At 31.5% G+C, this 13,771-nt stretch overlaps 1 protein-coding gene across 3 annotated transcripts; it reads left to right on the top strand.

The window, feature by feature from the left end:
• Window positions 9,620-13,417, top strand: LOC105168315 (BTB/POZ domain-containing protein At1g67900). Of its 3 annotated transcripts, XM_011088347.2 has the most exons (6): window positions 9,620-9,636; window positions 9,784-10,148; window positions 10,689-10,902; window positions 11,052-11,121; window positions 11,257-12,519; window positions 12,621-13,417. In XM_011088347.2, exons 3-6 carry the CDS (start codon window positions 10,844-10,846, stop codon window positions 13,107-13,109), a joined length of 1,881 nt encoding a protein of 626 aa, XP_011086649.1. In that variant the 5' UTR covers window positions 9,620-9,636; window positions 9,784-10,148; window positions 10,689-10,843; the 3' UTR covers window positions 13,110-13,417. The 3 variants fall into 3 exon arrangements, with proteins under 3 accessions (XP_011086649.1, XP_011086650.1, XP_020551374.1); XM_011088348.2 differs by lacking the exon at window positions 9,620-9,636 and having other exon boundaries at window positions 9,736-10,116; XM_020695715.1 differs by lacking the exon at window positions 9,620-9,636 and having other exon boundaries at window positions 9,736-10,154.

Below are 13,771 nucleotides of genomic sequence, written 5' to 3'. Positions count from 1 at the left end.
ATAATTCAGTACCCATAAAAACAAAAAAGATTTATGGTAATTTCAGCACAAAATTCTCTCTGCTCCATCACTACAACTTTATAATATTAATAATATAATAATAACTTGAAATTTAATATTAAAAATATATATTAAGTGACAATAATTTTAATTTTTTCGTAATATAATTATTAGCAACAAAAATTGATAGTAGAGTTGTTATTATAGTAATTAGTGATATAGCTATAATAAGTTATTATTATTACTAGTTCTCACATATATGTGTCATTGTGACCAACATTTTTTTTAAAAAAAAATACTAATGATAATATTCACAAAATAATTATGATTAATAAAACGATAAAGTTTGTAACGAAATAAATTTATTAGTTACGAAATATATATATTAATTAATTATAATATTAAAATTGTCACTTGAATTTTCTGTCGCTAATTAAGCTTCTCTTTTCTTTTACTCCGTGCAATATTATTTGGGCTTCTCCTCGATTATTATAATTGTAAAACATTTAAAAAATGAAATTAATATAGACTATACATAGAAAACTTTATTTCAAATAAAACATATATACAACATGTCGATTAACAAAGAATGAATTTTTATAACCATCTGATTGGTATCTCTCCATATATATACAGTGAATAATATATAATAAAATATATTTATCATCTTTTTTTTATTTTATTAAATTTAGACAAAATGGCCCAAAAAGACATTTACATGAAAACAAAAGACATTAAATAGTAAGAGACATGCATTTTGAGACAAATGGGAATAGAAGCAGCAGTATTGTATATATATGCTGGGCATGCATATCGTTGTTCTATTTATTTTATTTCCAAGTCCTCCAACTTCTTCAAATTTAAAAATCAGGCCAGGAATTAATACAATGCTTGACATTGTTTTTAATTTTATTAAACTCAAATTAGAGAATTATAAAGCTGGTTAGACGAAAGATTATGTCACTCTAAATAAGATTAAGATTGTTAATCCTAGCTTTACCTATCAAGTGCACAATTTTTTTATTTATTTTTTTTCTGGGAGTGGTTTAGAATCAGACATTTTCTAGTAATTTAGTGAAGTTGTAATGATCATGCACCCATTATTGGGAGAAGGATCAAGAATCATCAGGACCAACTCATTTATTGTACTGCACTTGTATGTTTGTGACTTTTTTTTATTATAATCATATTTCTTATTTATTGGTGTACTCAATCGTATCTCTTAAAAGAGTCCGATCCCAATATATATTTGAAGGACTACAAATTCTATCTCAATTTTAGAGGAGTCATTATCCCAACAATATATTGGGAACTTCAAACTCTTTATCGAATATGGATACATATTGAGTCACAAGTCTGCAAACCCGACTTTATATAATACTTGTATACCTTATTAATTCTTGGCATATATAAAGTAATAATTTTTTAAAATTGTCATTCTTTATATACTTAATGAGCAAGTAATTTATGTTATCATAACAATAACTATTCATATTTAATCGTGATAGGAATTATATTTTACATAAGTTATCACTGATTACATTTAGCAATACGAAAATTATATATAATATAGCCACTAATTGAAATAAAATTTTCAACACTACGTATAAACAAAAGCTTCTGCAAGTCGAGTTACATTAAAATAAATATGATTTTTTATCATGATTAATTATTATAATTAAAAATAAAAATTAATAAAAAATATTAATTAATCATTGCTGCACAACAACTATTTAACCATTATTTTTGCAATCAAAGCAACACATATTTGCTTAGCTAAAAACTATAGCAATTCTTTTACGGTAAAAATACAAGCAACCCTCTTGTGATATCGCAAATGAGCAAATTTCCCACTCATGAAAAAATAAATAGCGATTTACCTCTCTATATTTTTTAAAGTACAACAATTTACCTCCCTATATTTTTTAAAATGAAGCAATTACCTCCCTATATAAGAAGGTAAATTGCTTCATTTAAAAGTATAGGGGAGTAAATTGCTATATTTTTTTCATAGAAGGGTAATGTGCTCATTTTCAATATCACAAGAGAGTAAATTTCTATTCACCAATTTTTTTTACCATAGCTTGATAAATATTAATTAATCATGACTATTTTTTTTTGTATAAAATTTAGTTTAATTGTAAAGAAAATGTTAATTTACTATAATTTTTAAGTGACGCAACTTTAAAAATTATTTCTGGCTCATATATGTATATCCCACATTCACTAATTAAATGATGAGAGAATTGAATATGCAGGGTACAGAAATGTGAACGGATTAGGGGACATAAAATAAAATGAACAACCCACCTCTAACTTTTTGACCTCTTTCTTGTACGAACAAACACCTTTCTCCCAACAACAGCAGTGAAAAGCTACGTTTCAATTACGAAAAGTTAAAGGTTGTAGTTAATATGTTTTGCCTAATTCTTCTTACTTTGTCGGTAGCTATTAATCAGAGATGGTCATGATGAACTGATCTATCTTGCTGGTCTTCAAATTGCGACACTCAGATTAGGGTTCAGTTATTAAATACATGGTTGTTATCGACTTATAGATCGATAATATTTTAGTTTAACGATTAAAGTTGATGTCTTGTGAACAAATTTGATATTATGGGCTCGACTTGAGTTCCACTAGACGTGTGGTATCTATTTTGTTTCATTTAATGTGAATTTATTATAACTTTTTTTAGTTTATTTATATATTGATTGAATCGACATTTTGATCAATTTATTAACATATTGATGTAGTCATGTACTTAATTACCACTTAAAAGAAAAAGAAATTCCGACTGGAAGTTTTAAATTTTGTGCAAGATCTGACCATATTAGCTCGTCCTGAACAATTCCGTGTGATACTAAACATACGCTTCTCATAATTTTATGTTTATAAGTTTGATAATTGATGGTTTTAATATATGATATATGTATTTGCTTTACTTTAAAAAAAAAAAACAAAGAAAGAAAGATAAGAGTACGTAATAGTAGATATCGAAGGACTAACGAATGCACCAAATTACTGCACAATAAATCAATGCCTAGGATTTACCGATGACTCAATCATCTATACTATCATAAGAAAGAAACTTTTTATTCACATCTGACAGTTTATTATAACATCGTAGCACCAAATTTTAAAATATAAATTATACTCTAAAAAAATTATATATTATCGTTCAGCTGTCGATATACTATCATACTTATTATTCAATTTCACTTATGTTAATTATTTAATTCACTTTTAATCATATAATAATTTTTATTTTGAAAATTATTGTATCTATCTGACTATATACACGCAAATACTGATAACTGGATTCATACTAAACAATAGGATTAGGAAAGAAGACAAAAAAAGGGGGGGGGGATAAAATAAGGGTTGGATGAATTTGAATAATTGGCATATGCAGTGAGTGGATCATACAGTAGGATTAGGTAGAAATGAAGGTTTAATTACAATGGAACGGATATATGTCTTATTGCTAATCATTTGTACAAACATGTTATGGGCAGCTTTTATGTGATGGCAGTGAGTAAGAAAGGGTGAGGGAGAAGGCAAATTTGGTCATGTCACACTCATCATCCTGCCTTTGCACGCCAATCTTTGACAAGCATATTGCATTACTGCCACATAAATTCACACCCTAATACTTGTAGTTGAATTCTTGGTGTTGGGGGCAGTTGATAAGTCAATTATTGGCAAATATTTGAGGTAATGATTAATATGATAAAGTCTTGGTTTTCTTTATTTTTGGAAAATCGAGATAAGCTTATATGGTTTTTTCTTTTTTTTTTTTTTTTAAATTTTAGAGTTTTTAATGTGTATTTGATTTTGCATTTTGTATTTGCGTGAAATAAGTTAATTTTACGGACTGAACTATGTGTTTTGTGAAGACATCGAGATATATTCATTATGTTTTTAAATATATAGGACAACAAAAAACTACAAATTAAGATAACATATTTATGTGATTTTTTCAATATAGGTATATGTCATATTTTGTATCAGCATAAGATGAATAAATATAAGTAAAACCATATTGAATTATGCATTTTGTAAATAAAACATTTATTTATACGTGTGTTTCAGATGTCTTTATTTTTCACTTCAGATGTTTTATTTGAAATCAATATGTTATCTTTTTTTTCGCTTCATATGTATACAATGTCACGTATCTAAGAAACATTTCTATTAAATATATAAGGAATGTAAAACATCAATAGGTATAATTATATTTAATATTCCTTAATATATGATTTATTTATACAAATCACCTACTGATTTTTGGATAATTACGCATACATCCACAAGAAACATAATCATTTCCATAAACCATCCTTACTTTTTAAAAAAATTACATGTACACCCCCTGAAATTGTTAATATCCTCACATAAATTATCTAATTTTTTTATTGTTATGAGTGATTTATGTAATTATGTAAAATATATAGATAATTTATGTAAATAGATGATAAATGTAATCATCCCATATAATTATACTTACTATATATATTGAAAATAGATGAGAATGAGAAGTGGTTTATTTGAGGTACAAACTTATCCCTTTTCCTCATTTAATCAACTGCAAAATGGAGGCCCTTTTTCCCCAAAATTGAAATTAAGTGTTAATTTAGGGAAAAAGAGAGGTCCACAAGCAGCCCTAGGAGAGGTAATCATGTAACCAAAGTGGGGATTTGGGGATGGCCCATTTCACCAAAAAGATGAGAGTGACTATTCTAGGATCATATTGCCAGTCCATTCATCCATCAGTAATTCAACCCCTAACCACCCACCCCACCCCACCCCCCACCTGTCACACAAATATGGATGTTTACAACTCAAACCTCTCAAGCAGAAAACAAGAAAACACATATGTCTAACACTGCCAGTAACACATCCATTTCAGCTGTGCATGTGTGCATATATCCACACATCCATACAAAACTCAACCCCAAAAGTGATATAACAAGCACAGAAATTGATATATATATACATACACATATATATATGTATGCAAAGTATAATACGATCAGTACCCTGTTTCATAGTGTATCGTCCATTTTGAATAAAGTCTTTTCCTTATAAAAAAATGGTATTAGTGTTGATAAGCCGTACAAGCTCCTCATCGACAACTAATATATATAGAATGCATTGTTGCATCTATCTATATATACACACAAATATATAGAGAGAGAGAGAGAGGGAGAGAGGGAGAGAGGGAGAGGGAGAAAGAGTCGTCGCATGTATATATGTATGTCTCATCTCATTTTTGAAGTGTTTTTTTATTTTGAAAAACAAACAAAGACAGATAAAAATAAATATGTGTATTTTTCTTTTTAATATATTTTAATTTTATATTTTATATTATTGTAGGATGAATAATCTTAAGTTAACTATACATCCCCCCCAAAAAAACAAAAAAAAAAAAAAAGAAAACACCTAATATCCACCTAAAATTGAATTTCTTTGTTGTTGAAATTGGGGCATGGGAATTAATGATGTGTTGGATAGAAGTATATATATAGGGCTGGCCCCTGCCCCTGCCCCTGCAGCTCAGCACTTGTTTTGCATATGATCAGTAGCCATTTCCTGTCCTGTCAACTCAAAAATAATTCACTAGGTATGGACTTTGGGATTTCTTCACTATCTCAACTTTTTAGTATTTTACTTCAATTTTTTGGGACATATGGGGTATACTTTGTTCGCCATAATTTTTTTGTTTATTTCAATTTTGGAGCACTATAGGGAACTTCTTCCCTTTTTTTTTTTATTTCAAATCCTTATAGTAAATAATTATAGTTAATTAATTGATATTAATAATAATATACTAAAGTTGTGTTTTGGCCCTAATTAGTTTGATTTTTCTTGATTGCTGTAAAAGTGGTGATCTTGAAAAAATAAAAAAAATATTTTTTAAATAAAGCAATCAAAGTAATATATCGTTTTATTTTATATATTAATCAAAAGTAAATAAAGATCCGTACATCTATTAATATTGGAACACGATACATTGTATTGTACGTATATCAACTCTTAATAAATAAAAATGGAGAAAAACCTATATATTTGAACTCAGTCGCAAAACATAAAAAATTTTCACTAGATAACTTCATTTATTGGGAATACATTCATATGTACAAAAGTGAACTGTATGGAAAATGACTCGACAGCTAATGAAGTCTTGCTTGATTAGTTAGATTGAGTTTTATTACCAATCAAAAGGTTGTCGGTACATATTTGTTTCTATAGTAATTTTTTTTATTTAATATTTATTTCGTTTGAATGTATTTTTTAATTTAAATTCTTGATGCATTGAGTCAGTATTTAAATTTGAATATATTGAATAACGTAATAAATTGTATATATCATAAAAAGAAACTATCAATGATCCCACTCTAAATATCATGCTTTTATTATAAATATATCTCCAAATTCATTTTAATTTTTCTTCTTAAACTATAAAGAGAAAACAAAAGTAGTTGCTAGCTCCATCGTATTTTCACGAATATTCATAATTACGTCACTTAGATCATATATGATTCAAGAACTTCAAATATAGTCATACAAACTTATCAAATTCTCCAATTTTAAGCCCCAATTTCCTTCTAATTTCAATAACACCCCTCGTACTCCACCAAAGCTTAGAACACTGTTTATATAAACTAGCAACTTCAAAGTTAAAATGTTTTCACTACTTAGACCACAAACTATTTTTCATTGAGGGTCCGCCCGTGAGAAAATACAAAAAATTTGGGGTCCGTTATGTCTATTGGTAACCCGTCGGGTGGCACCGATTACGACCCAATACACCACCGTGAATGATGCCTCCTCTCCCACCACCACCAATCCTTCCCCAATTTGTCCTTGGTCCGGGAGCAAAATGTCGAAAATGCCACTTGTTGTGAAACATAATAGGTTATGAATCCATGGATTGAGCCTAGACATGGTGAGTCATGACCCTTAACGACATCGATTGAGCCAAGACATATGCAGTCGACTTCTTGCAACTTGGTACATATCGATTCAGCCAATAAATTTCTATAAGTATTTTTTTTACCATAAATTAACTTGTATAAATTAAAAAAAATAGTTGGGACAAAATTCAAGTCACAATCTCATGATTATTATTGTTGTTGTTGTCATTTCTTGATTTTGCAACTGTAGTTCTTTGCCTAAGAATACCCAACTTAATGTTAGAAGTGTGTATATAGCTTTACGCAACTTAAAAGCTATAATTGGAGAAAGAATTTAATTTCCCAGCATAGTCTAATTTTTGAAAAAGGTACTCTTAATTATTTCAATCATCATTCTTTCCATTCAAAAGCTATATTGTTGTAAGTTGACTGTCTAAAGGGAATATATTGATTGATGACAATTTTAATCTCTCTCTCTATTTATACATATATATATATATATATATATATATGCAAATAATTAGAGAGCTGCATGTTGACATGGGATGATACAAATCTTGCTTATACTTTCTAATATGTCGGATTATTTGGTTAAATGATAGGATTATGCACATCACACTTGATTAGAAGATGGGACAGCAATTAATATTCCATGTCCTTGTTTTCTTCTTTTTAGAAAAGTAAATTACAATTATATCCCTTCACGATATGTTCAAATACACAAACACCCTATGTTTTTTCTAAAATTACAAGTATATTCCCTGATGAGGTGTTGATGTTATTGACCTCTTGTCAAAATTTCCCCTTGAATAAAAAGTATACTTATAACAACAACTACAACCTTATTGGTGCACGTGTTACTTTGTAAAGTATAAAAAGAATACATTTGCGGAATTGGACATAATTTTAGTAGATGAAGATATAATTTACCCTTTTTTTTTTTTTTTAATAAACAACTGAATAAATATCAATTTTCATATCTAAAACTAAGTGCACTGCATAGGAAAAATTACATTTATTAAATTTAATAAAAAAATTGTTGTTTAAATACATTAATACTCACATTTATGAGACTTGGACTTGATATTTCTTGATTTCGACCCCTATGTTTATTGTTGCACACAAAAACTTGGCCAAAATTCCACTTTTCCCAAGTTAATTATAATTCATCAGCTACTCAAATTTGAACAACAGAAAGTCAATAATAGAAATGGAGTAATGCAAGCGTAAATTCCTTTGATACCCCTTGACATTACATTTACTTACCCAATATCCTTTCTTGTTCTTCGCAAAACTATGAATACATTTTTTGAAGTTGAAGCTGTAAAAGATACAAGTTATCGCGTATTCAGTGATGAAATTTTATACAAATACCTATAAAGTACATTACATTAATAGAAAAAGTTAAACCTCCGGTGAATTTTTACACAAACATTCTTGAGGTACACTGCACTAATTGAAAAATAGAAGGTATACATATAATCTTACAAAGAGTAAAGAATATTTGCATAATTAAGCTTAATATCAAGAAGTGTCCGTATAATTTACCATGAATGATAATGCAAAAGGCAAAATAAAGTAAAAGAATTGAACAGTACTTATCTTGGAATGAAAAGCAACAAGATTTTGTGATAATTAAGTAATATGGGCTTGACTTCTTTTCAACATGTTAAATTATTAAGTGAATAATTGTGTAGGTGTAATTAATATTCTCATATAGGGTCAGAATGAGCAACTTTTTTTGGGTTTCAGTGGCTACATATTTGCAAAAGCAAGAAACTTGAGATTAGAACTGACTTAATTCTTCACAAGTTGAAAAGTTCAATAAAGAAAAGACTTAAAATAGAGAAATATACATATATATATATATATAAGGATAGCAAAAATTTATGAACATTAGAGAAAGAACAATGACTAAAATGCATCATATATAATTTTATATAGCTTTGGAAAAAATGCTTGTTACTAAATGTTATTATAATTATTGCATGAAAGTGAAATTGGATTGTCAATTCTGAAAATAAGATATAGATAGATTTAAGTAAGAAAATATATGCAGCATAAATTAATGTCGAAAAGATTGGACCCTTGATCTATATATGTAGAAAAAAAAATCTAGACGTCTTCAAGTACAAGCATAATCGATTGTTATTTTATAACTAAAAAATAAAATAAAAATTTAAAACTATCACATGAAACAGACGGCTTGCGTTACTAACGTTTTTCCTCTCTTTTGAAAACGACAGGATTGAAATATATTAATGCTCAACAAAGCATAATTCAAATATAGAGTTGAAGAATTTAAAATCTTTTAAATTTAGAATTATTCAAAGAAATCCAAGAATCTTGTTACTAGAGATTAGAAATTTTTAAATTCATCAATTCAGATACACCTTTAAAGTAATTTCCTTTTTGTATACAACGGTAAATCCGAACTTATTAACTCTAGTTAGAAATAATGTACTTGATGGTGATAGAATTTTTACTCTCTCATTTTACAAGAAAAAAACCAAAGAAAATTGGATTAAATTATCCAAAAATTTAATATTCTTGCCTTTTTCCTTCTCTCCATAGGAGCATTAAATTTTGCATGGCCCCTCATGCATTAAAGCATGAAAAAGCAATATATATATATATATATATATATCTGTTATTTTGAGGAAAAACAAGGGCAATTGTCTCTGTGAAAAGATTTATATATCCTCAACAAGAACTTGAGGTCAGTATGCAACTACAGTTCAAGATTCAAAGCCATCAATATTGAAACTTTTTTCCCTTTTCTTTTTTTTTTAATAAATTTATGATCCCTTTATATATTAATTGCTTTTTAGATTGATAAATTTCTTTTAATAATTTTGCTCTGTAGTTAAAGAAAAACTACGTACAACCAGCTTCATTTGTATACATAGCGGCGTACGATGCTGGTTATAAAGCAGTGTGTTGACTAAAATAATCCCGGGGGTGGTGAAGAAACAAGAATGGTGGAAGAGGAAATTGCTGTGGCAATGATGAGGGTGAGGGACACAAGTGGGCGCAGGATAAGCACGTGGGCGTCGCCTTTCTCTCATTGCCTGCACGCTGGCATGGTGGTTTTGGTTTAGCAAGCCAAACTCAAATATTACACTTCCTCAAGTTAAAGAAAAAAGAAAAAAAAAAGGGAAAACAGAACAGCCACCAAGAAATGATTGGCAGTCACCTTGTGAGTACAAGAACAACCTTAAAAATTTTCAGGTTGTGGTCTGTATTTTATTCTGACTTTCTTAGATTCAGTAAAACATATTTGTTGCTGTGAATGTTTTTGTGTGTTCTGTGTGTGTGTGCTTTTCTTTTTTAATGGTGTAGAGATTTCTTTCTTGTTTTTCTTTTTCTTGCCCCCTTTTTGCTTCTCATTCTTGTTTGAGTTAATGTCTGACCAAAAAAATTTAAGTTTATATCAATTTTCTTTTGATGATCTTTGGTGGGATTAGCAGTTCTTGAGTGATTGATTGTGTTTGATTCAGTTTCAGTATTCTTGCTGGTGTTGGTATGGTAATTACAAAGTGATGACTTTGGTAATATCTGTTTAAGTTCTTGAATTCCTCAAACCCCTGGATGAAAATTCTGTACCTTTTTTTCTCTTCTTTAGCTTGAAGGTTCCTCAAGGTCTGGTGGGATTGAGATTTTGTTCTGTTTTTCTTTATTTATTATTATTTTGAATCAAGATTGGAGAATAAAAATAGTGGAAAATTTGATTTTGGTTGTCTGGGCTTCCGACAAATCTATTGCTTGCAGCTGGAGTTGGAACTTTCTGTGGTAGTGGTGTTCTAAAAAAGCGAAGCTTACAACAGTGAAGAAGCTGGTTTTTGTCTGACTCTGAGAAATGTTGCTGCTTTTGTGGTGATCAGTTGCATAGTTTAGTAGCAAAAACTTAGGAGGTTTTGGAAAAAATGAAGTTTATGAAGCTTGGATCTCGGCCGGATACTTTCTACACCACAGAGGCTGTGAGGTAAATTGTTTGCCTGTGTTATTCTCTTTTACGGGGATTGATTTTTGGACCCTTTGAGTTTAGCTGCAAGAATTGTGGAATAAGGTTGTCCTTTTGGATTGTTTGTATGTGGAATTGAGGTTAAGTATTGGTGTGTTTCTTAATTTTAGGTCTGTTTCATCAGAAGTGTCTAGTGATCTTATCATTCAAGTGAAAGGAAGCAGGTATTTACTCCATAAGGTGAGTTTGTCATGATCATTTTCTGTATATTTACTTGATCTGTCCTAAGTGAAAATTTTACGGAAATAGAAAGTGATTCATGTAAGAACATGATTCTTGGATGTTTTATTAGTTTTGAGTTGTTTACAATCGCAGTTTCCGTTGCTGTCCAAGTGCTTGCGTTTGCAGAGGTTATGTTCAGAGAGCCCTGAAGCCTCACAACTCCAAATAGTCCAACTCCCGGAATTTCCTGGTGGGATTGAGGCGTTTGAACTCTGCGCGAAATTCTGCTATGGCATCACAATCACTCTCAGCGCCTACAACATTGTCTCAATCCGATGTGCAGCAGAATACCTGCAAATGACGGAAGAGGTCGAGAAGGGTAACCTAATATACAAGATTGAAGTCTTCTTCAATTCTTGCATCCTTCATGGATGGCGGGACTCGATCGTGACTGTCCAAAGCACCAAAGCCTTCCCTTTGTGGTCTGAGGATCTTGGGATAACAAGCAGATGCATTGAAGCTATTGCTTCAAAAGTTCTGGCCCATCCCAAGAAGGTGAGCTTATCACACAGCTATTCAAGACGAGGTAGGGATGATGTGTCGTGCAACGGGTCAGAGAGCCACAGGCATAAGCCGACAAGCAAAGGCTGGTGGGCTGAAGATTTAGCAGAACTGACCATCGATCTTTATTGGAGAACAATGATAGCCATCAAATCTGGTGGGAAAGTTCCCTCCAATATCGTAGGCGATGCATTGAGGATTTATGCATCCCGGTGGCTGCCAAACATTACTAAGTACATAAACATTGAGAAGCAAGCTGAATCTGATCCTGAACTCGGTTCACTTGGGGAGGTGACTAAGAAACATAGGCTGCTTTTGGAATCAATTGTCAGCTTACTGCCGTCTGAGAAAGGCGAAGTTTCTTGCAGCTTTCTGTTGAAACTATTGAAGGCTGCTAACATATTAAAAGCTTCTTCCTCCTCAAAGATGGAATTGGCAAGAAGAATCGGGCTTCAGTTGGAGGAAGCCACAGTCAGTGATTTGTTGATACCCTCTATGTCATCCACTGATAACACGATATATGATGTAGATGTTGTTATTACCATATTAGAGCAGTTCATGTCACAGGGGCAGAGCCCACCGACGAGCCCTCCAAGAGTCAAAGGAGATCTTGAAAGGCGAAGGTCCCGCTCAGCAGAAAATGTGGATTTGATGTTTCAAGAGAGTAGGAGATCATCTTCTGCTTCGCACAGCTCTAAACTCAAGGTGGCGAAGCTTGTAGACGGATATTTACAGAAGATAGCCAAGGACGAAAATTTGCCATTGTCAAAGTTCATTGCTATTGCAGAAGCTATTCCAGAATTTTCCAGGCTCGACCATGATGATCTCTACAAAGCTATCGACATTTACTTAAAGGTAGATCATAAAAGACGTATTTTATGAACATTTTTCCTTTTTCCCTCTCTCAATCGCTATACAAGAATTCTTATAGAGGTTTCTCACAACTGATGATGCAGGGACATCCAGAGCTCAACAAGAGTGAACGAAAGCGCCTATGCCGAATATTAGACTGCAAAAAGTTATCCATGGAAGCTTGCATGCACGCTGCACAAAATGAAATGCTCCCACTAAGAGTGGTAGTTCAAGTTCTCTTCTTTGAGCAGGCACGAGCTACAATGGCCGGTGGCCAAGTGACTGAGTTGCCGAGCAACATCAAGGCACTTTTAGCAGTGCATAAAAATCCATCAAAGGCCAACGCCTCTTTTAGCACCAATGCCACGATGCCACCAGAAGACCAGTGGAGCGTTTCAGGCCTAAAATCACCAAAGTCGAATCTTTCTACCCTGAAAATGAAGCTGGATGAAGACGATGATTTGGACGACAATTTCCCAGACGGAATTGAAAAATCTTCAAAACTCAGGTCCTTCAGTACAACTCCCAACAGACCTAAAAGAATGTTCAGCAAATTGTGGCCCGTCAACAGAAGTGCAAGTGAAAAGAACTGAGAAATTTTGTTTAAGGTTCTTCTTTTCAGATGGTTCACTTTACCAGGGTAAATAATAATATACTCTGCCTTCTATGTATTTTTTTTCCCTTCTGGTCCTAATTCTTGCAGAACTATTTGTAATCACTAGGAACGAAAAAGCAAACTCCCTTGTGAGGTCAATGGTGTAAGCTATGCTAATAAGTCCGTGGAAACGGATCACTCTTACACAAGGGAAGAAATTATGTTAGGGAAGCTCTCTTTGAGCAATCTAGAATGATGCACTTGTAAAACCTGAATTATCTGCAAATATGCTGTTTTATGTCTCTATTTCTGAGGATCCAGGATTTGGACATACATTGCAAAATCACACAATGCATTAGTGGAACCAATATGTTTGTTCTTGAAAACGTCTGAAAACGATGTATTTTGTTTTTCAGATAGTTCCATCTCTTTGCTCCTCATTGTACCACTCGAATCAGCATTCAGTGAGATTTTTTCTGCTTTCTTGATTAATCTGGAGTTATATCCATATGTTTACATGTAAACGAACCATGAAGTCAGTGTGGTATCTATATATGGGTCGATATCTTTCGTCGTGGTAATTGGAAAAACAATAAAAGATTTGGGCAGTTGTGTCCAGATTTCATGTTGCTCAAAGTTCAACTTTTATGGATATTCAAG

This window comes from Sesamum indicum, linkage group LG8 (genome assembly GCF_000512975.1).
Source record: "Sesamum indicum cultivar Zhongzhi No. 13 linkage group LG8, S_indicum_v1.0, whole genome shotgun sequence".
Lineage (NCBI taxonomy): Eukaryota > Viridiplantae > Streptophyta > Magnoliopsida > Lamiales > Pedaliaceae > Sesamum > Sesamum indicum.
The sequence above is the reverse complement of the archived record's forward strand: the minus strand, read 5'-3'. Positions and strand labels throughout refer to the sequence as shown.